The sequence below is a fragment of the Cannabis sativa genome, chromosome 2 (genome assembly GCF_029168945.1).
Source record: "Cannabis sativa cultivar Pink pepper isolate KNU-18-1 chromosome 2, ASM2916894v1, whole genome shotgun sequence".
Lineage (NCBI taxonomy): Eukaryota > Viridiplantae > Streptophyta > Magnoliopsida > Rosales > Cannabaceae > Cannabis > Cannabis sativa.
In genome coordinates, this window is record NC_083602.1 from 4,418,512 (window position 1) to 4,446,056 (window position 27,545).

At 32.0% G+C, this 27,545-nt stretch overlaps 3 protein-coding genes across 5 annotated transcripts; 1 reads left to right on the top strand and 2 right to left on the bottom strand.

The window, feature by feature from the left end:
• Positions 1 to 655: 655 nt before the first annotated feature.
• Positions 656 to 26,815, bottom strand: LOC115718416 (putative F-box protein At1g49610). Of its 3 annotated transcripts, none has more exons than XM_061109943.1 (3): positions 26,725 to 26,815; positions 1,105 to 2,413; positions 656 to 1,019 (listed from the first exon to the last, which is right to left on the bottom strand). In XM_061109943.1, the coding sequence occupies exons 2-3, from the start codon at positions 2,383 to 2,385 to the stop codon at positions 840 to 842; spliced, it is 1,461 nt and encodes a 486-aa protein (XP_060965926.1). In that variant the 5' UTR covers positions 2,386 to 2,413; positions 26,725 to 26,815; the 3' UTR covers positions 656 to 839. The 3 variants fall into 3 exon arrangements, with proteins under 3 accessions (XP_060965926.1, XP_030503053.2, XP_060965925.1); XM_030647193.2 differs by lacking the exon at positions 26,725 to 26,815 and adding an exon at positions 2,792 to 2,951; XM_061109942.1 differs by lacking the exon at positions 26,725 to 26,815 and adding an exon at positions 2,812 to 2,940.
• LOC115719806 (uncharacterized) lies at positions 19,724 to 22,373 on the top strand. The gene is made up of 6 exons (XM_061109085.1): positions 19,724 to 19,803; positions 19,876 to 20,010; positions 20,116 to 20,306; positions 20,454 to 20,725; positions 20,788 to 21,011; positions 22,292 to 22,373. The coding sequence occupies exons 1-6, from the start codon at positions 19,724 to 19,726 to the stop codon at positions 22,371 to 22,373; spliced, it is 984 nt and encodes a 327-aa protein (XP_060965068.1).
• Positions 24,087 to 25,170, bottom strand: LOC133034070 (paired amphipathic helix protein Sin3-like 3). Its single transcript, XM_061109086.1, has one exon. The coding sequence runs from the start codon at positions 25,168 to 25,170 to the stop codon at positions 24,421 to 24,423; it is 750 nt and encodes a 249-aa protein (XP_060965069.1). The 3' UTR covers positions 24,087 to 24,420.
• Positions 26,816 to 27,545: the final 730 nt, after the last annotated feature.

Consider the following 27,545-nt stretch of genomic DNA (forward strand, 5'->3'; position numbering starts at 1 on the left):
GTTCAATTCTGCTGGTCTCAACAAGAAAATACAGCCATAGAATATCTCAAAGGAACTCAGTGGTTGCTTTTCAAGTTTCAAGTTTTCATTAAGGACAAAATAGAAAACTCCATTATATATGCCAATGAATATATCAAGTTCATAATAAGCAAGTGTGTATATTTGTAAGAATTGTAATATACTCATATCAACTTGTTCATAATAAAATATAAGGAAAAGAAATCTCATTCTTATGCAAAGTAGTCAAATTCATCATTACTACAAAGCTACTAATAGAGGACATTCATGACAAAACAAATCATATATAAATGACATGAAACTATGATCATAAACAAATATCCCATATTCTAAAGGTCTCAAAATCGAATATTCAGGAAAAAAAAAAGTCTCAAAATTGAAACTCTAATGCTGACATGAAATCAGCATACAGATAAGACTTGGCTGGTATAGATTTTCTTAACATGAATTCCTTTGAAATTATGATAAAGGAAGCGGTTCGCGGGGTTCAAATGATCAAGTTGGCGGGAATTGAAAGAGATGTTGTTTCAGACTGAAGATACTAAAAAAATTCCAACAAGTTAGGCTCATCACAATCAACTACATGCATATGCATAGTTAATTCTTTGGAAGATCACTAAGAAAAGCAGCTGAGAAATAAGTTCAATTCTGCAGGTCTTAACAAAATAAATTCAGAGAAACGAGATAAGAAACATCACTGCTGGAACAGTTACAGATTAAGTCCTATGATCTCTTCTTTCATAATACTAATAATGGAAAAACAAAGTGAAAACAAGGTAGCCTTAGATAATGTTTCTAAACAAGGCAAGCTGTAACGCAAACTAAAATATCTCCTTTCCGTTAATAGATAATGTTTCTAAAGAAGGTGAAATCCACATCAATGAATCCTTCAAATCTGATAATCTTTCAGGATCATATTCACCAAGAACTAGTTTGAGATGCTTCCAATTAATCAAGGGAGAACTACATATGTTCTTCAACTTTTCCGAAAAGATGAGAGCCTTCATACAAACATATCAACTAATTAATATACAGTATGTAGAAAATAATAATATTAACTTGAAATAAGGCCAAAGAAACAAATACCTTTGCTTTGTGAACACGTAGGCTTACAACGTTCCATGAGCAATTTAAATTCGAAAGAAATTTCATCATGTTGGTAAAACTTGTGTCACTGTCAATACTACGGTGCTCGTATACATGAAATGTTCCATTCAACAAATTGGATGACTCTAGTGATAAGCTAAAATGGATTTCACCATCATAACGAAAAGATGTTAATTCTGGAGCTGATTCAATTGTAATGATCATATAATCATCATCGTACTGCCTAACATTGAGACTTTTCAAGTGTTGATTCGATATTTTGAGTTGCTTTGAACTAAACTGATCAAATTCTGTTGAGTCTGAGTCTGAATCCGAGTCTGATCCATAGTAATAATTTATCGAAAACTGAATCCTATCGGAACTGAGGAAACTCAAAGTCAGATGTTCAAGAAGAGGAAAATTAGAGATAAGAACTTGTATTGATGACTCCTCATCTTCAAAACAATCATCTAATGAGAGATTTCTAACATTCTTGCAAGAAGAGAGATCTATTTTGTTCAAAGAAACATCATCTAGTACCAAAGACTCCAAATTTACAGCTGCAACTTGAAGACATGACTCGTGATAAATGTTTAAGTATCCAAATTCCATGAACTTGAGACTTGAACTTTGTAATCGTAACTGATCATCAACATCATAGAATTCAGCATCACGTAATCGTAATCTCTCAAGAGAAGGGCAACCCAACAAAAACTTAAATACCCCATCATTCTTTGTAGTATCCGAAATTTGAACATAGTCCAAAACTAGAGTTTTTAGAGATGGAAAACTACCTGAATAAGAAGTATCCAACTCTATCTTGTGCAACTTTAAAATAGTCAAATATCTTGCATTTTCAAAGAATATTTTCGGTAAGCTGTAGTAGACGAATGGATCTAGACTCGGATAAAGTTTTATTTTCTTTACTTTTTTCTCAAGAACAAAACCTAACCATTTATCTATGAGGCAGGTCTTACTTCTTTCACATTCTCCATACATATTAAGCACAAAACTAGTTATGTCTGAATCGACCATAAATTCCATACCTCTCTTGCGTTGTTCCACATATTTATCGACATAATTGTACAACTTTTCAAGATCATCCCTATTTTTATCATTGGAGAAAAAGATAGTGGGGACTGAATACCAGATGAGTTTCCAACGCTTTGAAAGAAGGCACGTTCGAACAACTTCTTCAGTGGGGAGGAAAGACAGGATGTGAGTGATCAGTGCATCAGGTAGTTTCGAAATTCTGTCCTCATCAGCCATGGATGATGCCATTTGAACCCTCTTTTTCGCCAGACAATGACTGTAACAATAGTATAACAACAAATGTAAGATAAGAACAAAAATAAATATGATGAAGACCAAATTTAGTGAATGAAGTACCATTTCTCTAACACTAAGAACAGAGTTACTACTGCACTTCTATGATTCATATAATTATTACTTCAATTCCTTTCCAATAACTAGAAACAAAAATCAATCCCACCCAAAAAAAATTCTTACTAGTATACTGAATCAAAAAAAGGGTAAAAGATGCTTCAAAGATATTGAAATTTGCAATTCTTTCGATATTGAAAAGAAATCCTATACATTAATTTGCATTTTTAATTCCTTAGTAATGAAAAAAAGTAAAATTGAGCAAGTAATAATATAACAGAAAGAAGTAGAGATCGATTCTTACAAATTTTATGTTAATCCAACCTGACAGAAAGAATATTAAGCCCTAAAAATTCAGAATGAGGGCTTCGCTGGAGAAGAGAGCGGAGAAGTTTTTCTGTTGAGTAAGAAACTCAAATTTGTGAGTGAAATGAAAAACAACCCTTAAAATGGGTTTCACTTGCCAGCCAACAAAAATAAAATTATTATTTTATAAATAATAGATGTAAAATTTTTATTATTATCCCTATTCCCTAAACTTTGAAATTATGTAAGTTACAGGTTATTAGATTTAAATATTTTTGTTTAATTTTAATAAAAAAAGGTTCAATATAAATAAAAATTCAAGAAATAATTTGATATATTCGTATTTTAAACTCTGTATTGTAAAAATTATCGGTTAGACTTTTTATTTTGTTAAATAACAATTTAAATCTTGTGTTTTTAAAATAATACAAAATAGTCCTTAAATTTTTTTGTCAATTTAAAATTTAATAATAACTTGATTTGGAAGTGTTATGATAAGAATGCTTATATTTTTTTTTTATTGTATCTGTTCGTGTTAGAAATTAATTTCAGATTAGTTATATTAAAAAAAAATAACAAAAAATTGAGTTGTGTACTTATTTTGTACTATTTTAAAAAATACACGATTTAAATTGTCATTTAACAAAATATAAAATCTAATCTATACTTCTATAAATTTTGCAAAACACAAAATTCAAAATAATATTTAGCCTTTTTCAAAATATAAGGATATGATGTTATATTCAAGCTAAATAGAATTTCCACTAATTTATTGACTTTTGGATCTAAAAAAATAAATGAACAAATTTAGTTGGGAAAAACGATTTTTAAAGTGTTTAATTGATCTCTTTGATGATGATTCTAAATGAAAAACAAGCTGAGTTTTAGGATCCAATAGTCACTCATAATTTCTGGCATTTACATTCATATAATGTCAATAATTATTAATTGTCATTACATTGTTCAACACCAAATAATAAACAGAAATGTGAGAAGTTTCAAATTCTTGTTCAATTTTATAATTTTGCAATATGTTTCTACTGTTTAGTACCAAAATGATTTGTTTTTCATTTGTGTTGAATGTCTCTCTTCGTTAATCAAGAAATTCGAGTTTAAAGGGAATTTGAGAGGTTGTAAAGTGGCTCATGGAGCTCATATTATTTCTCATATACTATTTGCAGACGACAATAAGATTCAGCTTAAAATGTAATGAAGATGTTAAGGGGTGCTTGAGTTGGCTTCTGGTCAAAAATTAGAACAGGTATGCATCTTAACTTGATGGGAATCATAGAAGCTGATGAAAGAAGTTTGTATTTGGGGATGCCTTATCATGGGGTGGCATAAAATGTAGAAATAATTCATAGTATGAAATGTCGTTTTTTGTGTAAAGCAGTGGCTCTAGCTCATCCAAAAGTTATGCAATGTCTGTTTTTCTCTTCCTTTTAAAGACTTGTATAAGCTTGGAAATAATGGTGTATGTGCATTGTTGGCCAAATTTATTATAAGGCTAGATATTATCTGCAGGGGTCAGTTGGGCTAGATATTGTCTTTTTGTGATGTCTAGTCATCCAGGCTTGGAGAATTGTTAGTCCAGCTAGTGTTGCTCTAGAGATTGATTATATTCCATGTGTTTGGTGGGATGTTCTGGAACCGGTCTGGTATGTTGGCCGAGGAGGCTGTGATGTGTTGTGGAAGAACAAAGGTAGTTCAGCAGCTAATGTGGCTCTCTATGCTCGAGTTGTTCTTGATCATGGAAGCATGATCAAATAAGGAAATTTGAACTATTATTAGTTCAGCATGAGCTAATAATGGAGATGATCATTGAACTAAGCCAATTGTTCTTTTTATGGAAGTTGATCTTGAAGAAAATCTGCATCACCTTTTCTTTCTAGGCATTTGAAGCCCATGTGTTCAAAAACTGTAAAAGCAGATTATCGAGCAGAGCAGATAATGCTGTCGAAAAACTCGAATGACTCAGAAGCAGGCTGCCTTACTCATGTACTTGAAGATCTGACATTTCATTCATGTAAAAATGCTCTTGCTGGCTCAAACAATATAGGATAAGGGAAAAAAAAAGGTGCCAATGAATGGTGATGTGCTATCTTTAAAGGGTGTCTGAGTAAGTTAGTTAAGTTAGTTTGGATGTGTTGTATCCAGTTAGTTGACATGTCATATTCTTATTGGTTCGCTCTATAAACGAAGCGATCACCTCACTTTTGTTATGCATTGTGCTATATTTTGATACGGGATCATTCCATATTTGATTTCTTCAGGCTTTGATAAAAGCTTGTTCATTTTCTGTGAGGACTGATTTTCTTGACATGAATTCCTTTGAAATGATTTTCAGCGATTTGCTGGGTTCAAATGATCAAGTTGGCTGGGAATTGAAAGAGATGTTGTTTCAGACTGAAAATGCTAAAAATTCCATCAAGTCAGGCTCATCACAATCATCAATTGCATTTCACAGTTAATCTTTTAGATTAGAATGATCTTTATTTCAATTGGGAGATCATTAAGCAAAGCACAAATTTACAAGTCTCAACAAGAAAATTCAGAGAAATGAGATAAGAAACATCACTGCTGAACAATTACAAGGCAATGCAAAGTTGCTGTGCTGTCAAGTTTGTAGATTATTAGTAAGAATTGTAACAATATGTATAAAAATAATTTGAACAATATCAACTGAGTCACAAAAAAGAAAAAAAAAATCTAAAGGAAAAAGTATCATTCTTAAGCAAATAGTCATTGCTACTCACAATTATTATAATGCAAACTAAAATATCTCCTTTCTGTTAATAGATAATGTTTCTAAAAGAGGTGACATCCACATCAATAAATACAAAGGTATTGAAATTATGCATTTATGGTATGACTGAGCTTTTATTAAACATAAAAGTATAACCATTGCCTTATAGAAAAAAGCATAATATAATACTAATTTGAGCATATCCATTTCTTTCAATATTCAAAAAAACTGTTAGAATTTGGTGATAAGATGAATGAAGTTCTATCTCAAAATTAAGGCAATGAGAGGAGTAGTTCATTCCTCTTATATATTCTATTATCTTTACACACATTAGCAATTTAAGACTCTCTAACACCCCCCCTCAAGATTCCTCTTATAGAACACATTTTTGTTTTTCAAAAATAAAATTTTAAAATAAAATTTAAAAATAAAAGTGCTACTAAATGCCATCTAAATATCACATCAAATATTCTACCAAGTAAATATATTTTACTTAAAATCTCGCATTTTACATTATTTACATTAATAATCCAAAATAACTAATTTATTAAATAATTAGTAAGAATTATATCAATTCAAAACTATTAGTAAGAATTTAAAATCTTAAAATAATTTAATAAAATATAATATTTATTAAATCAATTAAACACTACATTTAAAAAAAATATTAAAGTTCTATAATGATCCTATTGTATTATATGCGACTATTTTCAAAATAAGCAAAAAAATGATTATGTAAAAAAAAGTTCTCCAACAATATCAAACATCTCAAGAATGTAAATATTTTCAAAATACTTAAAGTCTATATAGTCAATATTTTGATATTCTTCGTGATTAAAATTCATCACAAATGATCAATTCGAGTACTTTAAATTAGGGTTGTACATCGGTCGGTTTATACTACATATTTTCTAACCCAACGTAAAGATCGGTTTGTAAAATTCTGCATGCAACCTGCCCAATTAAAAAAAAAAAAAAAATCTTAACCTGACCGACAGTTTGGGCGGTTTGGTTGGGTTAACCCGCCCAAACCGAATTAGGAGGGTTTTTTTTTTTTTAGTTTCAACTAAAATAAAAATTAACCACATAAATACACAATATATGTGAGAAAGAATTTTTTTGAGAGGTTGAGAAAGAATTTTAGGATTTGGGAATTTTTTTTAATATATATTATATATTATTATATTTATATATTATATAATATATATAAAATAAAAAAAGTAAAAATCGGGTTAAATCGGGTTGGGCGGTTTGGGTCAATTTTCAACCCGCCCAATTAACTGATTGAGCTGTTTAGAATTTTTTCGAGTTATGTCGGTTTGTATTTTTTTATTGATTTTGTCGGTTTGGTTTTGGCGGGTTATTCGGGTTGGGTGGTTTACGAAAATTTTTATACAATCCTACTTTAAATTATTATTTTAATTAATATCATTCTTTTTAGGTCTAATGACATAAGGGTAGTAACCAGGTACACTATAACAAAACTCCACTATATATTCTTTTATTCTGTAATAATATGTATATCTTAGTAGAAGACATTTATACTTGTCCATTTTTAATCAACCAAACACTTTATTCTCTTTCTGTAATTCCCACTAATTATATTTATATAGTTCAAACTAGTGTATGTCACCTATAAAATCATCAGTTCAGATTCATTATTATTATCACAGCTTAATATTTCATTCATCAGAGGCCGTTTATTTCTGTTTCGAAAGTTTGAAAACATCTATTTATAAAAACCTAATTTTTTTGTGCTTAAATTCTTTTCTCATATGGTTTAATTACAAAAAAGAAAAACTTCCCAGTCATTTTGAGTTTTTTTTTTTTTTAAAATTTTTGATTGATGTAATTGCTCTTAAACATCTATTTGATTGATGCAATTGTTTATGAGCACTATTAAGGTGTTTGTTTGAAAAGTTTCATTTTGAAAATTTTGTTTCTATACAGAGTAAGATTGCTTCTCTTAACATATAGAATGTTAGTTAGTTAATTATGATGTAACAAATTTATTAATCAATTAACCTCATTATTCTCATTTTCATCAAAATTACATCACCTTCAATATTCATTAAGACCAATATTAATAAAAAAAAAAACAGAATAAAAAGTAAAATACTTTATTTATTAAACCAAATATTGAACAGTATGCTACATACATAATAAATTAATTTCAGAACAAGCTACTTTTATTAATTAAGATGAGTTTTTAATGTCTTGACAGTTTTTGTTGAGTGGTCTGCCAAGTGACTTCCGATAGTTCTTTTTGTACACATCTGCCCAATTTTTATTCTTATCACAACGACGTCTCGCCAACTTTTCATATTCTTGTTCCAATTCTCTTAATATAAAAGGCGACGTACGAATAGGGTTCTTCCTCATTGCATCCACAATATCATCAACTCCTAGCTCGCTGTACAATTTTTTAATACATCTAAGATTTTGAGGTGTCAAGTAATCTTCAATACGGATCATTTCTGCGATGTCGATGTTGTTGTTGATCTTCTCCATGAGTTGTGCCACATTCTTGATTGTTACTTTCACAGACTCCAGCAACATGTCAAATTCAAACATCTCATCTTCGCATTTAAACATAAGTTTTTCGTATTTATTTTTCTCAGCATGCTTAAAATAGTACTCGTCACTTTTTTCGGAAGTGACTAAAGCACAACGGTCATTTAATACTTCAGAGCATAATTTTTCGGTATCAGTTAAAGAAGTAGGCGTGATTGCATCAAAGGAATTCTTTGGTAGAAAACGATAGCTCGGGGTCCTTGAAAGAATCTTTATTTTGAATCTAAGATTAGGACGTTTTTGATCATGAGTTGAACTATTATTGTTATTATTATTATTATTATTACTATTAGTGGTAAGAATTGTGGGCATGGTATTAGTGTGAGGCAACAGAGTATTATTTTTGGTGTTATCATCAGGATGATGATGATGATCATCTTCTCTCGGTCTCTTCATTTCTCACCAATTCTTTTCTTAACAACAAATAATTGAAAATGTAAAATGAAATAATGTTTAGAAATGCTCTAGGTTTGCTCCATTTATATAGTTACACGTAATACCAATATATATCCTAGTCCTAATAGCAGTAGTAGTAGGAAAAACTTAAAATCAAAATAAAAATCATTCATATATATATATTCAGTTAAAAAAAGAATCCTTGTCCTAGTAACACTAGGAAATTTTTAAATAAAAAGAAGATCGTGTCTTAGGTTTCCGATAATTTCAAATATTTAATGTAAAAACTAAAAATTCTGTTATGAATTAATTAATTTATATTAGTTTGAATTTAAGATTTTAATTTTTAATTTAAATAAATCTTACACGATTACAAATGCACTTTGCTCTCTACCTATATATTTAATGAAAAGTTTAAAAATATAAACAAAAATCATTCAAATATATATTTTTTAAATATTTAATGTAGAATTTTTTTTATGAATTAATTAACTTACATTGTTTTGATTTTAAGACTTTAATTTTTACTATAAATATTCAATAAAAAAATCTGATTACACGTTTAACCCAAATTTTACATCATTCAATTTCAAAAAACAAAATGATCTTAAAAAAGAAATAAATATACTAATCGATATTTTGTTGATTTTTGTGTGAAATATAACCTTTTTTTAAGAAGATTTTCTCTATTATATTAGAAATAAATAATCATTTACAATAACAATAACAAAGAAAATAAGAGTGGTAATTTCTCCCATCCAACAAATATTTTAATCCAACTCTAAAGCATAATTGCATGTTTTGTTAATTAATTAGTCATAATACTTGTTGTGACTAAAATTAAATTAGAAACAACTTGTATCTAAATACTATATTTTAGTCGCAAGTAACATTTTATTGTGACCAAAATTCACATTTAGTCACAAAAAAAATTATGCTGTGACCAAAAAATTATCACTAAAAATAAAATTTTTTTATAGTGTATGTGAAATATAACTTGAAGCTCTATGTGTCACACATTTTTAAAAAATAAAAATTGATATTTTTGGTAATTTTTATGTGAAAATGAAGTTGTTCCAAAAGTAAAATAAAAATAAATAGAAACTATACAAATTATGGAAAACTTAAAGAGTTTAGTTTTTTGTGACATATTTTTTAAAATTCAATTTGTTATGGACTTTTACAAATATTTACATTTTTATGGTTTAAAATATATCATATTTTTGTAATATAAAACTATGGTTTAAAATATATCATACTTTTGAAATGACAAGTCACAATCTTAAAAGTTAGGGTTGGATGAGTGAGAAAAAATAAAATATGATATTTAATTAATAATAACAAAAATTTGACAAAATAAATAGCATAAAATGATAAAAGAAATGCTTAAGTCCATAAAAAGCAGACAAATATAAAATTGCCATATTTTCAAATAAAGTTTCAAAATACCATATTAAGTGTAACTTTCTCTTTTATTATTTGGTTTGTTTTTGTATTTCATTTTTTTTTTATTTTTACCACCTTGGAGGACAAGGTGATTTTGAAAGGGTGGGAAAGTGTTATGAAAATTGTAATATCCGCTAACTCCGAAAGGGTATTTTTGTAATATTTTGATTCCTTATTTTATTCTAAGGTGCTTGGTGAAGTTTCATAATTTTCTGAATTTATTTGGAATTATTGTGAATTATTTAGTATAATTCATAGATTAATTATGAAAAATACTTAGATTACTCAGAAAAATCTAAATATATTTTATATGATTAGTTATGAGATATAAACTATTGCAAAATTGGTAGATTCGAATTTCGGTTAATTTTGTATTTTTCATGAATTATTTGTGTTATTTATTAAATTAATTATGAAAAATACTTAGGTTGCTCAGAAAAATCTAGATTAATTTTATTTGATGGACTATGATATATAAACTGTTATAAAATTGGTAGATTGAATTTTCAGGCGATTATGTATTTTTCATGAATTATTGATGTTATTTCTTATTTAAATTATGAAAAATACCTAGGATGCTTAGAAAATTCAAAGAAAATTATTTATGACCTATTACAGATTATAAAGTGTATTAGAAGAGTTAGATTCGGTTTTTAATCAATTTTGGTATTTTTCATGAATTTACTTAATTAATGCTTAAGTTAATTATGAAAAATAGATAAGTGTTGTTAAAATAGTAAAATGTATTTTTGTGATACCATTTACTGCCTATGATATCAAATGGAATAGGTTTTATTATTTATTGGTTGCTGTAGGTATTTATTATAATTATTGGTGATTAATTAACTATTTATTTGGACTTTAATAAGAATAAATAGTATTTTAGTAAATTTTACGTAAAAATGTGTTGTATGAATTCATGTTTTACGTTAAGAATGTTTGTTTGAGTCCATGCAATATGTTTGTGTGAATCTAAATAATAAATGCTTATGTATGGTGTGTCATGCAAGCGAAATGGACCTATGTGTTACGTATTTTTACGTAAGTTTCTGTATGAGTTTAGAGATTCATACTTGAATGTATTTTGAGTGTATTGTTGTGTTAATGAATGTCTAGGATCTTGTTCTCAACAAGGAAATTCGTTGAGGTGCTCGAGGTAGCAAGTGTGGTCTTAGCAACTGAGGTAAGAAGAGTGGACATCTGTACACAGGGTGTATGTTATGCATACAACTTGGGTTGGTTTGTTATTTAATTTGATAGTGTTGTGATTTCCTTATATTTTGTGAGCATCATTAGCACGAGAATAATATTAGGGTCTTGCTGCTTGTGTGAGCATAACACTTGCAGGTTATAACATTATCATGGGTGAGTACAACTTATGGTAATTAATTGCCCTGATGGATGCCAAGTGTGAGAATAACACAAGGCAGGGTAGGTTACCTCATGTCTGATCAACATGAGAGAATAGTTGATTATCGTATGTGAGTATAATGTGCGGTATGAGACTTGATGTGTGCATGTGAGAACAACATGCGTTGTGGATATATTTATGGCATGTGATTTACTGTTGATTAATATAAAAGAGCAAATTATGTCAAGTAACTAGTTAGGAGGGTTATGTCCTACATAGCTCTTCTTACTGGGCGTTAGCTCACGGGTACTCTGTGTGCAGGTAAGGGTAAGGCTAAGCAGTGAGAATGAAGAGCTCGAGGCGTGGACCGCATGTTAGGGGGCTGGCACAGTATTTTGCTTTTAATGTTTTTAACTGCTAAACATTTTGGAACTATTATTTTGACTTAACTAGTTCTTATTTAAGTTTACAGTACTAAAAGTATTTTGTTTTAAACAATGAGATCTCATGCTTGGATATTTTTCAATAAAGCAGTATTTGATTGTCTTTATCTTATTAAATTGTTTTATACGGACTATCCTATGTGACATCTCGGGAAATCGGGGTGTTACAATATGGTATCAGAGCAATACGGTCCTAAAGAATGTGGTTAGCCCTAACATGTAAAGTTCACCGCCATGAGACGAGCTCGACTCACTGTACTGTAAGTGGTTATTACTTATAATTAAGTTGCCTTGAATTTCTGCATGCGAGAGGGTAACATTATTTTCATGTAAAATTGATGATCAAAATGATCTTGATGTGTATTGGTTTGTGTGGTTCAGGAGTTTAGAAATGCCTCCTAGAAGGTCAGTTAGAGTGGGTCGAGGTCGAGGTCGAGGCCAAGGCCAAGGCCGAGATGATGGAGGGATCAATGAACCACCTCAAGCACCACAGGGATGGGAAGAGCGCATTGCCGCACTGGAAGGAATCATTCATAGGCAGGATGAAGAACTTCGTCAGCTGAGACGTCAACCGGAGCCGCCAGTCCAAATAAGGCAGGATGCAGAAAATAGAGACCCACCAGCTGCAGTGGTATATCCTGCTACAGAGGCTAGACATGAGTTGTTAGCAGAGAGATTTCGGAAACAACACCCACCTGAGTTTGAGGGAGGCATAGACCCGGTAGTGGCTGAGGAGTGGATAAGTCGCATAGAAAGCATTTTGCAGATGCTAAGGGTGGATGGGAATGACCGAGTGAAGTGTGCATCTTACATGCTGAGGAAAGATGCTCGTATCTGGTGGGAGGTGGTGGAACAAACAAAGGATGTAGATACCATGAACTGGGACGATTTCAAAAGGGTCTTTAATGAGAAGTATTATAACTCAGCAGTTCTAGCAGCAAAGGTCGATGAATTTACTGGGTTAGTCCAAGGTAGTCTTACTGTGACTGAGTATGCACAAAAATTTGATAGATTGGCGAAATTTGCTCCAGATCTGGTACCTACTGATAGAGTGCGAGCACATCGATTTGTGGAAGGCCTGAAACCAATGGTTGCTCGAGATGTGGAAATTGTGTCAAGGGGTCAATTCAGCTATGCTCAAGTTGTCGAAATGGCTCTTACGGCTGAGCGGAGTGAAAACAAAATTTGGAAGGAAAATGCTGCCAGGAGAGAATCTAAGAAAGGTGGAGCCAATTCTAATGACCACAAGAAACGGGGACAGGACCAGTCTGGGCAGCCAAGTCAAGACAAGAGGTACAAAAGTGATAATGACCAACGATTTAATGGCAGCAGTGGGCGAAACATTCCAGAATGCCCTAAATGTACCAAACGTCATCTCGGTGAGTGTCGCGCAAAAGCATGCTACAAATGTGGAAAAGAAGGACACATCAAACGCAATTGCCCACTGTGGGGACAGACTGGGAACAGAGCAGAACCCAAGAAAGATGACAAGTATGTTCCAGCCAGAGTTTTTGCCATCACTCAAGCAGAAGCTGAGGCCAGTCCTTCGGTTGTATCAGGTCAGATTCCTATGGCCAACACCACTTGTAAAGTTTTGTTTGATTCTGGTGCAACTCATTCTTTTATTGCTAGCACAATTGTAAATCATATAAATGCACCGAGTGAATTATTTACTGTGGGGTTTGGGACCATGTTACCATCTGGGGAGGTTGTAATCTCTAGAAGTTGGCTTAGGGGTATACCTGTCAGGATAGATGGTAGAGAATTATTTGTAGACCTGATTGTATTAGATTTATTTGATTTTGATGTAATCTTGGGCATGGATTTTCTTACCAAATATGGAGCATCAATTGACTGCAAGCAAAAGAAAGTTGTTTTCACACCAGAAGATGGAGAGACTTTCGAGTTCAGGGGGGTAGGAAAGAAACCCCGCACTCCTATTATTTCGGCAATGAAGGCTGGGCAACTATTGCAGCGTGGGTGCTTAGGGTATCTAGTTAATGTGGTTGATGACACCAAGAAAATTGAAAGAAAGCCGGAGGAAACACGGGTAGTTGCTGAGTTTCTTGATGTATTTCCAGAGGAGTTACCCGGGTTACCACCACACAGAGAAATCGAATTTGTGATAGAATTAGTGCCCGGAACAGCACCAGTTTCCCGCGCACCATATAGGATGGCACCATCGGAATTGAAAGAACTCAAAATACAGTTGGAAGAATTGCTTAAGTTAGGGTTTATCAGACCTAGCTACTCTCCGTGGGGCGCACCAGTTCTATTTGTTAAAAAAAAAGACGGTACTATGAGAATGTGCATAGATTACCGAGAATTGAACAAGGTGACTATAAAGAATCGGTACCCACTGCCGAGGATTGACGACTTGTTTGACCAGCTTCAAGGGAAAAAGGTGTTTTCTAAGATTGATCTTCGTTCAGGGTATCATCAGCTAAGAATCAAAAATGAAGATATACCGAAGACAGCCTTCAGAACGAGATACGGGCATTATGAGTTCATGGTGATGTCATTTGGACTTACAAATGCCCCAGCAGCTTTTATGGACCTCATGAACCGAGTCTTCAAGGAATATCTGGATCAGTTTGTCATTGTATTCATAGATGATATATTGATTTATTCTAAGACAGAGGAGGAACATGAGGAGCACTTACGCTTGACCTTGCAGCGACTAAGAGAACATCAATTGTATGCCAAGTACAAAAAATGTGAGTTCTGGTTGTCCGAGGTTGTTTTTTTGGGCCACATTGTCACTGACGGGGGAATAAAAGTAGATCCTGCCAAGGTTGCTGCAGTGAAAGAATGGCCTAGACCAAAGACCGCCTCAGAGGTTCGAAGCTTTTTGGGTTTAGCAGGCTATTATAGAAGGTTTGTTGAGGGGTTCTCAAAGATAGCCACACCCTTAACAGAATTAACTAGGAAGAATCTAAAATTTTCCTGGTCAGACAAGTGTGAGCAAAGCTTCCAAGAGTTGAAGAATAGACTTATCTCAGCACCAATCCTCAGTTTACCAACAGAAGAGGGACAATTTGCGGTATATTGTGATGCATCTAAACAAGGGTTGGGTTGTGTTCTAATGCAAGAAGGGAAGGTAATTGCTTACGCTTCAAGGCAATTAAAAGAATACGAACAGAGATACCCGACACATGACCTAGAGTTAGCCGCAGTGGTTTTTGCACTAAAAATCTGGCGTCATTATCTCTATGGAGTGAAATGTGAAATCTACACCGATCATAAGAGTTTAAAGTACTTTTTCACCCAGAGAGAGTTAAACATGAGGCAGAGGAGATGGTTGGAGCTAGTCAAAGACTACGACTGCGAGATAATGTACCATCCCGGTAAAGCCAATGTGGTAGCGGATGCACTCAGCCGTAGAGGTCCCGGACTAGTTTCCACTTTACAAGGAGTATCAAGGGAATTAGTGGAAGATATGGAACGAGCTGGTATAGAGTTTATTACAGGGCAACTTGCAAAGGTCACACTTCAATCCACTTTGTTAGAAATAATTAAGGAGGGGCAGACGACAGATCAAAAGCTCAGTGAACTAAAGCAAGAAATTTTGAATAGTAACGCCAAAGATTATGAAATATCAGACACAGGATTAATTCGGTTCAAGGGACGAATTTGTGTGCCCGATAATGATGAGCTCAAGAAGGGGATATTGGTAGAAGCTCATACTACACCTTATTCAGTTCATCCCGGGACCACTAAAATGTACCATGACCTAAAAGCATTGTATTGGTGGCCTGGCATGAAAAAGGATGTAGTTGAATTTGTGGCCAAATGCTTAACATGTCAACAAGTTAAAGCAGAGCATCAAAGACCAGCGGGATTGTTACAACCACTGAAGCTCCCTGAATGGAAGTGGGAAGAGATTTCCATGGATTTTGTGACTGGGTTACCTAAGACTACAAAGCAGCATGACGCCATTTGGGTAGTCGTCGATAGGTATACAAAATCTGCCCATTTTCTACCGATACGCATGACTTACTCCATGGACCATTTTGTCAACTTTATGTGAATGAGATTGTAAGATTACATGGGGCACCGTATTCTATTGTTTGTGATCGAGATGCTCGGTTCACTTCGTCTTTTTGGGAAAGCTTACAGAGAGCAATGGGAACTCGATTGAAGTTCAGCACTGCATATCATCCAGAGACAGATGGTCAGACTGAGAGAACAAATCAGATCTTGGAAGATATGTTGAGGGCATGTGTGATAGATTTCCAAGGATCATGGAGCAAATACCTGCCTTTGATTGAATTTTCTTACAACAACAGCTATCAGTCTACTATCGGGGTAGCACCCTATGAGATGTTGTATGGAAGAAAATGCAGGTCTCCACTGCATTGGGATGAGTTGGGAGAGAACAAACTCCTAGGGCCAGATGCAGTTCAGCACACAAACGAAGCTATTCAGAAGATCAGGGCTAGAATGATCACAGCTCAGAGCAGACAGAAATCTTACGCAGACCTGAAGCGGAGGGACATTGAGTTCAAAGTGGGTGATCATGTGTTTCTTCGAGTGACACCACGAAAAGGACTCTCAGTGAAGAGATTTGGTAAGAGAGGGAAACTAAGTCCTAGATATGTTGGTCCATTTCAGATATTGGAAAGAGTGGGCAGTGTAGCTTATAGAATAGCTTTACCGCCATCATTATCTGGGGTGCACAATGTATTTCATGTATCTCAACTCCGGAAATATGTGTCAGACCCATCGCATGTTTTGAGCTATGAAACACTGGGTTTGCAGGAGGATTTGTCCTACAATGAACGTCCGGTAAAGATTCTTGATCAAAAGGATAGGATTTTGAGAAATAAGACAATTACCTTGGTGAAAGTCCTATGGAAAAACAGCGTGGTTGAGGAAGCTACTTGGGAGCTAGAGTCTGATATGCGAGAACAATATCCAGAATTATTTGAGTAAAATTTCGGGACGAAATTTTCTTTTAGAGGGGGATAATTGTAATATCCGCTAACTCCGAAAGGGTATTTTTGTAATATTTTGATTCCTTATTTTATTCTAAGGTGCTTGGTGAAGTTTCATAATTTTCTGAATTTATTTGGAATTATTGTGAATTATTTAGTATAATTCATAGATTAATTATGAAAAATACTTAGATTACTCAGAAAAATCTAAATATATTTTATATGATTAGTTATGAGATATAAACTATTGCAAAATTGGTAGATTCGAATTTCGGTTAATTTTGTATTTTTCATGAATTATTTGTGTTATTTATTAAATTAATTATGAAAAATACTTAGGTTGCTCAGAAAAATCTAGATTAATTTTATTTGATGGACTATGATATATAAACTGTTATAAAATTGGTAGATTGAATTTTCAGGCGATTATGTATTTTTCATGAATTATTGATGTTATTTCTTATTTAAATTATGAAAAATACCTAGGATGCTTAGAAAATTCAAAGAAAATTATTTATGACCTATTACAGATTATAAAGTGTATTAGAAGAGTTAGATTCGGTTTTTAATCAATTTTGGTATTTTTCATGAATTTACTTAATTAATGCTTAAGTTAATTATGAAAAATAGATAAGTGTTGTTAAAATAGTAAAATGTATTTTTGTGATACCATTTACTGCCTATGATATCAAATGGAATAGGTTTTATTATTTATTGGTTGCTGTAGGTATTTATTATAATTATTGGTGATTAATTAACTATTTATTTGGACTTTAATAAGAATAAATAGTATTTTAGTAAATTTTACGTAAAAATGTGTTGTATGAATTCATGTTTTACGTTAAGAATGTTTGTTTGAGTCCATGCAATATGTTTGTGTGAATCTAAATAATAAATGCTTATGTATGGTGTGTCATGCAAGCGAAATGGACCTATGTGTTACGTATTTTTACGTAAGTTTCTGTATGAGTTTAGAGATTCATACTTGAATGTATTTTGAGTGTATTGTTGTGTTAATGAATGTCTAGGATCTTGTTCTCAACAAGGAAATTCGTTGAGGTGCTCGAGGTAGCAAGTGTGGTCTTAGCAACTGAGGTAAGAAGAGTGGACATCTCGTACACGGTGGTGTATGTTATGCATACAACTTGGGTTGGTTTGTTATTTAATTTGATAGTGTTGTGATTTCCTTCTCTTTTGTGAGCATCATTAGCACGAGAATAATATTAGGGTCTTGCTGCTTGTGTGAGCATAACACTTGCAGGTTATAACATTATCATGGGTGAGTACAACTTATGGTAATTAATTGCCCTGATGGATGCCAAGTGTGAGAATAACACAAGGCAGGGTAGGTTACCTCATGTCTGATCAACATGAGAGAATAGTTGATTATCGTATGTGAGTATAATGTGCGGTATGAGACTTGATGTGTGCATGTGAGAACAACATGCGTTGTGGATATATTTATGGCATGTGATTTACTGTTGATTAATATAAAAGAGCAAATTATGTCAAGTAACTAGTTAGGAGGGTTATGTCCTACATAGCTCTTCTTACTGGGCGTTAGCTCACGGGTACTCTGTGTGCAGGTAAGGGTAAGGCTAAGCAGTGTGAATGAAGAGCTCGAGGCGTGGACCGCATGTTAGGGGGCTGGCACAGTATTTTGCTTTTAATGTTTTTAACTGCTAAACATTTTGGAACTATTATTTTGACTTAACTAGTTCTTATTTAAGTTTACAGTACTAAAAGTATTTTGTTTTAAACAATGAGATCTCATGCTTGGATATTTTTCAATAAAGCAGTATTTGATTGTCTTTATCTTATTAAATTGTTTTATACGGACTATCCTATGTGACATCTCGGGAAATCGGGGTGGTACAAAAATAATTATATAGGGGCTTATTAGTAATTTGTAAATAGTGTGAAAGCCTATAAATATGTAATTGTGTAACTATTATTGGATAGAGAATGAGAAATTAGAGCTTTATAGTTCAATTGGGAGATTGACACTATCTCCAAGAGTCTATTTCAAAAATTTGTCTTGTCTCGAAGAGGATCCGTTACCTATCAAATATGCTCATGAAGATTAATATGCATATCCATCATTTAATATAGATAATGACTTTTCTATCTTGAACTTTTTCATTCCTCATCATCTAATATAGACGTCTTCTCATTGTTGAGAATCATGGGGTTCCATCTCAAAACCAATTGGTGATGAGTGGAGTAGCCCATGTTCTTATATATGCATGGCTTAATACTTTACTATTTATTCAATGTGGGACAATTTCCACAATATTCTCCCTCAAGATGGTGACTATTTTTTTTTTGCTCACCAATCTTGAACCATATCCGCAAGGGATATGACTCTGATACCATGTTGAGAATCATGGGGTTCCATCTCAAAACTAATTGGTAAAACCAATTGGTGATGAGTGGAGTAGCCCATGTTCTTATATATGGCTTAATACTTTACCATTTATTTAATGTTGGACAATGTCCACAATATTCCCCCTACCGGGCTTTCGATCCACACCTATCAAAGAGTTAGCCAGCTGCAAGCGAGCACAATGGTACTCCCAGTAATAGTATTTGGCGGCATTACTTATATGGCGAGAAATGTGAGATTTACACTGACCATAAGAGTCTGAATTACTTTTTCATCCAGAAAGACTTGAACACGAGACAAAGGCATTGGCTTGAATTGGTAAAGGATTATGACTGTGAGATTCTTTATCATCCTGGGAAGGCCAATGTTGTGGCTGATGCCCTAAGTAGAAAAGGCCAGAGTCAAATAAATATAGTGAAGCAGATCTCCCAGCAACTACCAGATGAAATGACCTGAGATAAAATTGAGTTCGTTGTAGGGAAATTGGCTAATATTACCCTACAATCTACTCTTTTGGATCGTATCAAAGAAGCACAATTTCAAGATCCAGAGTTAGTGAAATCTCGAGATAGGGTTTCGGCTAGAAAGACTAGTAACTTTACAGTGGATGACACGGGAATGCTATGATTTATGAATCGTGTTTGTGTGCCTATGGATGATAATATTAAAAGAAAAATCTTAAACGAGTCTTATACGACTCCTTACTCAGTTCACCCGGGAACAACGAAGATGTACCAAGACCTCAAGACCATGTTCTGGTGGCCAAGCATGAAGAATGATATTGCTAATTAATATGTTGCAAGATGTTTAACTTGTCAACAAGTGAAAGCTGAACACCAGAGGCCTGCAGGGTTGCTACAGCTACTGAATCTTCCAGAGTGGAAATGGGAAGACATTTCCATGGACTTCGTGGTTGGATTGCTTAGGACCACGGGACAGTATGACTCTGTGTGGGTCATAATTGACAGGTTTACAAAATGAGCGCACTTTTTACCTGTTCGGACGAACTTTTCCATTGATCAATATGCTGAATTATATGTTAGAAAAATTGTTCGTCTCCATGGTGTCCAAAAGCTCATTGTTTCTGATAGGGATCGTAAATTCACATCAAGATTCTGGGAGAGTTTACATCGAGCCATGGGTACTCAGTTGAAATTCAGTACGACATTTCATCCTCAAACGGATGGACAGTCCGAGAGGACCATTCAGATTTTAGAGGATATGCTTCGGGCATGTGTGTTAGATTTTGAAGGATCATAGGTAAAGTACCTTCCCCTGATCGAGTTCTCGTACAACAACAGCTATCAAGCAACAATCAGGATGGCTCCTTATGAACTTTTATATGGAAGAAAATACAGATCACCTATTCACTGGGATGAAGTGGGTGAAAGAAAGTTCCTAGGTCCTAAAGCTGTTTTGAGAACAAGTGAGACAGTTGATAAAATTAGAGCGCGAATGCTCGTGGCTCAAAGCAGACAGAAGATTTATGCTGATCCAAAGCGTCAGAACATTGATTTTCATATCAGAGATATGGTATTTCTCCGAGTATCGTCTATGAAAGGCATCAAGCGCTTTGGTAAGAAAGGAAAGCTTAGCGCGAGGTTCAATAGACCTTTCGAGATCCTTGAAAGGATAGGGCAAAGTAGCGTGCAGGTTGGCTATGCCCCCCAATGCTGGCAGTAGTGCATGATGTGTTCCACGTTTGGATGCTTCAGAAGTATGTCTTAGACCCGTCCCATATTCTGAGTTATGAAGCATTGGAACTTCAACCAGATCTATCATACGAGGAACAACTGGTTCAAGTACTTGATAGAAGAGAAAAAGTCGTGAGAAACAAGACAATTGCACTGATAAAGGTATTATGGAAGAACAGTAAAGTGGAAGAGGCAACCTGGGAACTCGAGACGTATATGCAGAAGAAATATCCGGAGTTGTTTAGGTAAATTTCAAGACGAAGTTTCTATAAGGAGGGGATAATTGTAATATCCTAAGATTAAGAAAACAGATTAGAAAATCCTAACTAGTTAAATGTGTATTTATATGGAATTATATTATTATATAATTTATTATGTGTGGATTAATTCGATAAATGACATGCTAAGACCCCGTTGTGAGCCAGGGACATTTTTGTAATTTTGAACCAAGAAGGGTAAAACTGTAATTTTAATGTGATGACATGCTTATGGAATATATTATTATATAGTATACTTGTCTTGTCCTTTTTCAGGTATATTCTGACAGGTCGCCAAGTAAAGATAGTCACAATTGTGAATTTTGGGCCGAACTGGGTTCGGGGCCGAAATACATTTTTGGGATTTTATATTGGCATTTTATTGATATATGAATATTCTAAAAGTTATTTGAGTAATGTGATATGTGAATAATGACTATTGCCCTTGAATGCTTGTATGTATGTTATATGGCCCTAGGGGCATTATTGTCATTTTGATATTTGTGTTATTTGTAACAAAAGGTAATTATTTTGGTTTGATTCAAGCTTGGATTTGTGAAATTTTGTGCTTGGACTTTGGAAGAGCTTAAGGTAGTGTTTCTACCACTTTTACCTTGAATTTTATAGCTGTAATTTTATAGTGAAAATATATGTGAAGCCATGGATTATGTTCTTGAAATTGCATGCTTGTGAGATTAGAGTTGATTATGGTGTTGTAGTCATAGTTGTGTTTAGAGTTAGTAGATATTACTTTGTGTTTAGATTGTGAAATTGGGTTATGTTCTATTGAAGATTTAGACCTAATTGAGCTTATTGTTTAATTGTGTGGTTGAGCAAGTTTGAGTTCAAGTACTCAAAGCTTGCTCAACAATGACACTTTTTGATTCTTGGTGCAATTATTGTGTTTGAGCTATAAAATATGTTTAATATGTTATATGATGATGCTCTGGAAAGTTTGGTGGTGATTGGGGAAGATTTGAGTAGGTTATGGAGGCTTAAACGTTGAGATTATTTTTCGTGTTGTCTCTGCCCAGACAACTGGAATTTTGGTTGGTTTAGGGCTGTTCCAACTGGAATTCCGGTTGGACTGTATCGGGGAAGACTGAATTTTGTTTTGGCTATAACTTTTGACTCAGGACTCCGTTTTGGATGTTCTTTATATCGCTAGAAAGCTTGTTTCAAACTCTATATGTTAACCAGTAAATGTAATGCAAATTATGTGATTATTGAAAGTGAAATTTTGGATTAAACCTATTTGTGAAATCCAGGAAATGTGTGACTAGGACTATCGACGCTTTCTCAGGAACACTAGAGGATTTGGAATCTCCCCATTTGCGGGACATCAACTAAGACAATAATTAGCATGTAGAGTTATGCGTGGTAGCACTTATGTTGAATATTATATTTGGGATTCATTAGAAACCGGGATTACAGTTATTACCCTAAGTGAGCGGTTTTGTGGTCTAGGATTATTACCCTAGTAATTGTTAAGGTTTAAATGCTATGCCATGCTATTTATATTGAAATTAAGAATTATGCGTTTAAGGCATAATTTAGTTAGACTCGGTAATTAGAACTGAGATGAACCATTCTAAGGCCTTATTGTAATTAGACGTGTTAGCGTAACACGTAAGTCTATGCCACATAGACATATATAGGCGTGTGAGTGTAACACGCATGTCTATGCTAAATAGACAATTAGTGCAATGGCATGATTATAATGTATGTGAAATATATAATTGTGATTAATGATATTTATATTGTCTTGTTGGACTTGGCTCACGAATTCTCTACTTTGTAGGAAAGGGTAAATCTGTTACTGATCAGCCATGAGCGCGAGGGCTTGGCAATGCTTGTACATGTTCGAACCACACTAGACCAAGCGAGTTGGGGTCTACCTGTGATGTATTTTGTAATCCTGATTTTGTCGCTTAGGTCGACACGTAAAAGAGACTTGTAATATTTTGTAAAAATATTTACGGGATCCCGGAGCATGTATCTTTTAATTATTTGTAAAGTTAAAAATTATTACAAGTTTAATTTTCGACCTCACCTATGTGAGTACTACTTGATTATATGCACTTGCGTAGTTATTCATATTTTTCGTAACAAGAACACATTTTATTTTTCAAAAATAAAAATTTAATAATAAAAATTTTACTTTTATTTTTGTGATTAAAAAATTTAAAAACAAAAGTGTTACTAAATGCCACTTAAATATCACATCAAATATTTTACCAAGTAAATATATTTTACTTAAAAGATCTCGCATTTTATATTATTTACATTAATAATCTAATAATTAATTTATTAAATAATTAGTAAGAATTATATCAATTCAAAACTATTAGTAAAAATTTAAAATCTTAAAATAGTTTAATAAAATATAATATTTATTAAATCAATTAAACACTATAATTTTTTTTTTTTAAAAAAACTTATTAAAGTTCTATAATGATCCTATTGTATTATACGCGACTATTTTTAAAATAAGCAAAAAATAATTATGTAGAAAAAAGCTCTCCAACAATATCCAACATCTCAAGAATGTAAATATTTTCAAAATACTTAAAGTCTATATAATTAATATTTTGATATTCTTCGTGGTTAAGATTCACAAATGATCAATTTGACTTTAAATTATTATTTTAATTAATATTATTCTTTTTAGGTCTAATAGTATAGGTCTAGTAACCAGGTACACTATAGCAAAACTCTACCATATTCTATTCTGTAATAATATGTATATCTTAGTAGAAGACATTTATACTTGTCCATTTTTAATCAACCAACACTTTATTCTCTTTTTGTAATTTCCACTAATTATATTTATATAGTTCAAAGTGTATGTTACCTATAAAATCATCAGGTCAGATTCATTATTATTATCACAACTTATTTCATTCATCAGAGGCCGTTTATTTCTGTTTTGAAAGCTTGGAAACATCTATTCATAAAACCCTCATTTCTTGTGCTTATTGTTTTCTCATTTGGTTTAATTATGAAAAAGAAAAACTTCTCAATCATTTTGAGTTTTTTTTTTTTTTGATTGATGTAATTGCTCTTAAACATCTATTTGATTGACACAATTGTTTATGAACACTATAAAGGTGTTTGTTTGAAAATTCTATTTTGAAAATTTTGTTTCCATACAGAGTCAGATTGCTTCTCTTAACATATAGAATGTTAGTTAGTTAATTATGATGTAACAAACTCATTAATCAATGAACCTTATTATTCTCATTTTCATCAAAATCACATCACCTACCCACATTCATTAAGACCAATATTAATAAAAAAACAGAATAAAAAATAAAATATTTATTTATTAAACCAAATATTGAACAGTATGCTACATACATAATAAATTAATTTCAAAACAACCTACTTTTATTAATTAAGATGAGTTCTTAATGTTTTGACAGTTTCTGTTGAGTGGTCTGCCAAGTGACTTGCGATAGTTCTTTTTGTACACATCTGCCCAATCTTTATTTTTATCACAACGACGTCTCGTTAACTTTTCATATTCTTGTTTCAATTCTCTTAATATAAAAGGTGACGTACCAAGAGGGTTCTTTCTCATCGCATCGACAATATCATCAACTCCAAGCTCGTTGTACAACTTTTTAATACATCTAAGATTTTGAGGTGTTAAGTAATCTTCAATACGAATTATTTCTGCGATGTCGATGTTTTCGTTGATCTTCTCCATGAGCTGTGCCACATTCTTGATTGTTGCTTTCACAGACTCCACTAACATGTCAAATTCAAACATCTCATCTTCACATTTTAACATAAGTTTTTCGTATTTGTTTTTCTCAGCATGCTTGAAATAGTACTCGTCACTTTTTCCTGAAGTGACTAAAGCACAACGGTCGTTTAATACTTCAGAGCATAATCTTTCGGTATTAGTTAAAGAAGTAGGCGTGATTGCATCAAAGGAATTCTTTGGTAGAAAACGATAGCTCGGCGTCCCTATAGGAATCTTTATTTTGAATCTAAGATTAGGGCGTTTTTGATCATGAGTTGTACTATTATTGTTATTAGTATTATTATTATTTGTGGTGGTATTGGTGAGAGGCAGCAAAGTATCATTTTTGGTTTTATCATGATGATGATGATGATCATCTTCTCTCGATCTCTTCATTTCTCACTAGCTAATTCTCTTCTTTACAACAAATAATTGAAAATGGAAATGAAATAATATTTACAAATGCACTACTCGTTTGTTCTATATATATAGTTAACGTAAAACCAATCCTTCTCCTAATAGGAGTACTTAAAATTTAAAAATAAAAATCAAAATCATTCAAATAAAAATATTTATATTACATAGTAAAAAAAAAATATCATTGTCCTAATAGCACTAGGAAATATTTAAATTAAAAAAATCAAGTTAGGTTTCTGAAAATTTTAAACAATGTAAAAATTTTCAACATTAATTTTGAAAAATAAAATTAAAAAAAAAACATTACAATGAATATATATTTGTAAGTTTCCTATAGAGCTAATAACTCTTAAAAAATAAGTTAATAAACGGCTAATGAAATTATTTGTATGACATTATTATGTTTTTTTTTCAATGAAATTATTCCTTGTTAAAAAAATATATATAAAAAATTAAAATTGATATTGGTTGATTTTTTTTATGTGAAAAGTGGTTCCAAAAATAAAATTAAAAAATGAAAAGAGGCTTAGATGTATTAGTGGGATTGATAATATGAGTCACATTATTATTATCTTTTCTTATAGGATTTTCAAAATGGTATATATAGGATTTTAAATTGATTTTTTGTAAAAATAAAATTTAATGATAATCCGATTTAGATGTGTTATGACAAAACTGATTAAATTTTTTGCATCTGTTCGTGTTAATAATTGTCTTCAAATTGATTATATTAAAAAAAATTGTCCAAAATTGAACTCATGATCCTATTTGTAATATTTTAAAAAATACAGATTTTATTTTATCATTTAACAAAACAAAGAGTCTAATTTGTAAATTTTGTGAAACACATTATCCAAAATAGTATTTACCCTAAAATACTCAATGCCATTCTGTTTAATCTCTCAAATTCAAAGCCCTCCAAACACCATATGATCACTGCAACAAACAAACAAAAAAAAAAAAAATAGGAGAATAAATAACACATGTGAATGTGGTGAGCTTTTCATAATTAATAATTTAGCTACCATATTAAGCTAGTCTGTTATATAGAAGAGAGAAAAATTAACAAAAACATATTAACAAATGTAAGATAAGAACAAAAATAAATATGATGAAGACCAAATAAGTACCATTTCTCTAACACTAAGAACAGAGTTACTACTGCACTTCTATGATTCATATAATTATTACTTCAATTCCTTTCCAATAACTAGAAACAAAAATCAATCCCACCCAAAAAAAATTCTTACTAGTATACTGAATCAAAAAAATGGTAAAAGATGTTTCAAAGACATTGAAATTTTGAATTCTGGCATCGCTGAGCTTACATTAAACATATAAATATGTGAATATATGGAAAAAAAAAATTAAGAGACATCTCAGGAAATGGTGAACTTTGGAATAATTTGCAATTCTTTCGATATTGAAAAGAAATCCTATACATTAATTTGCATTTTTAATTCCTTAGTAATGAAAAAAAGTAAAATTGAGCAAGTAATAATATAACAGAAAGAAGTAGAGATCGATTCTTACAAATTTTATGTTAATCCAAGCTGACAGAAAGAATATTAAGCCCTAAAAATTCAGAATGAGGGCTTCGCTGGAGAAGAGAGCGGAGAAGTTTTTCTGTTGAGTAAGAAACTCAAATTTGTGAGTGAAATGAAAAACAACCCTTAAATGGGTTTCACTTGCCAGCCAACAAAAATAAAATTATTATTTTTTTTAATAATAGATGTAAATATTTTATTATTATCCCTATTCCCTAAACTTTGAAATTATGTAAGTTCCAGGTTATTAGATTTAATAATAGATGTATTTTAAACTCTGTGTTGTAAAAATTATCGGTTAGACTTTTTATTTTGTTAAATAACAATTTAAATCTTGTGTTTTTAAAATAGTACAAAATAGTCCTTAAGTTTTTTTGTTAATTTAAAATTTAATAATAACTTGATTTGGAAGTGTTATGATAAGAATGCTTATATTTTTTTTTATTGTATCTATTCGTGCTAGAAATTGGTTTCAAATTGGTTATATTAAAAAAAAATAACAAAAAATTGAGTTGTGTATTTATTTTGTACTATTTTAAAAAATACACGATTTAAATTGTCATTTAACAAAATATAAAATCTAATCTATACTTCTATAAATTTTGCAAAACACAAAATTCAAAATAATATTTAACCTTTTTCAAAATATAAGGATATGATGTTGTATTCAAGCTAAATAGAATTTCCACTAATTTATTGACTTTTGGATCTAAAAAAATAAATGAACAAATTTAGTTGGGAAAAACGATTTTTAAAGTGTTTAATTATTCTCTTTGATGATGATTCCAAAATAATGAAAAACAAGCT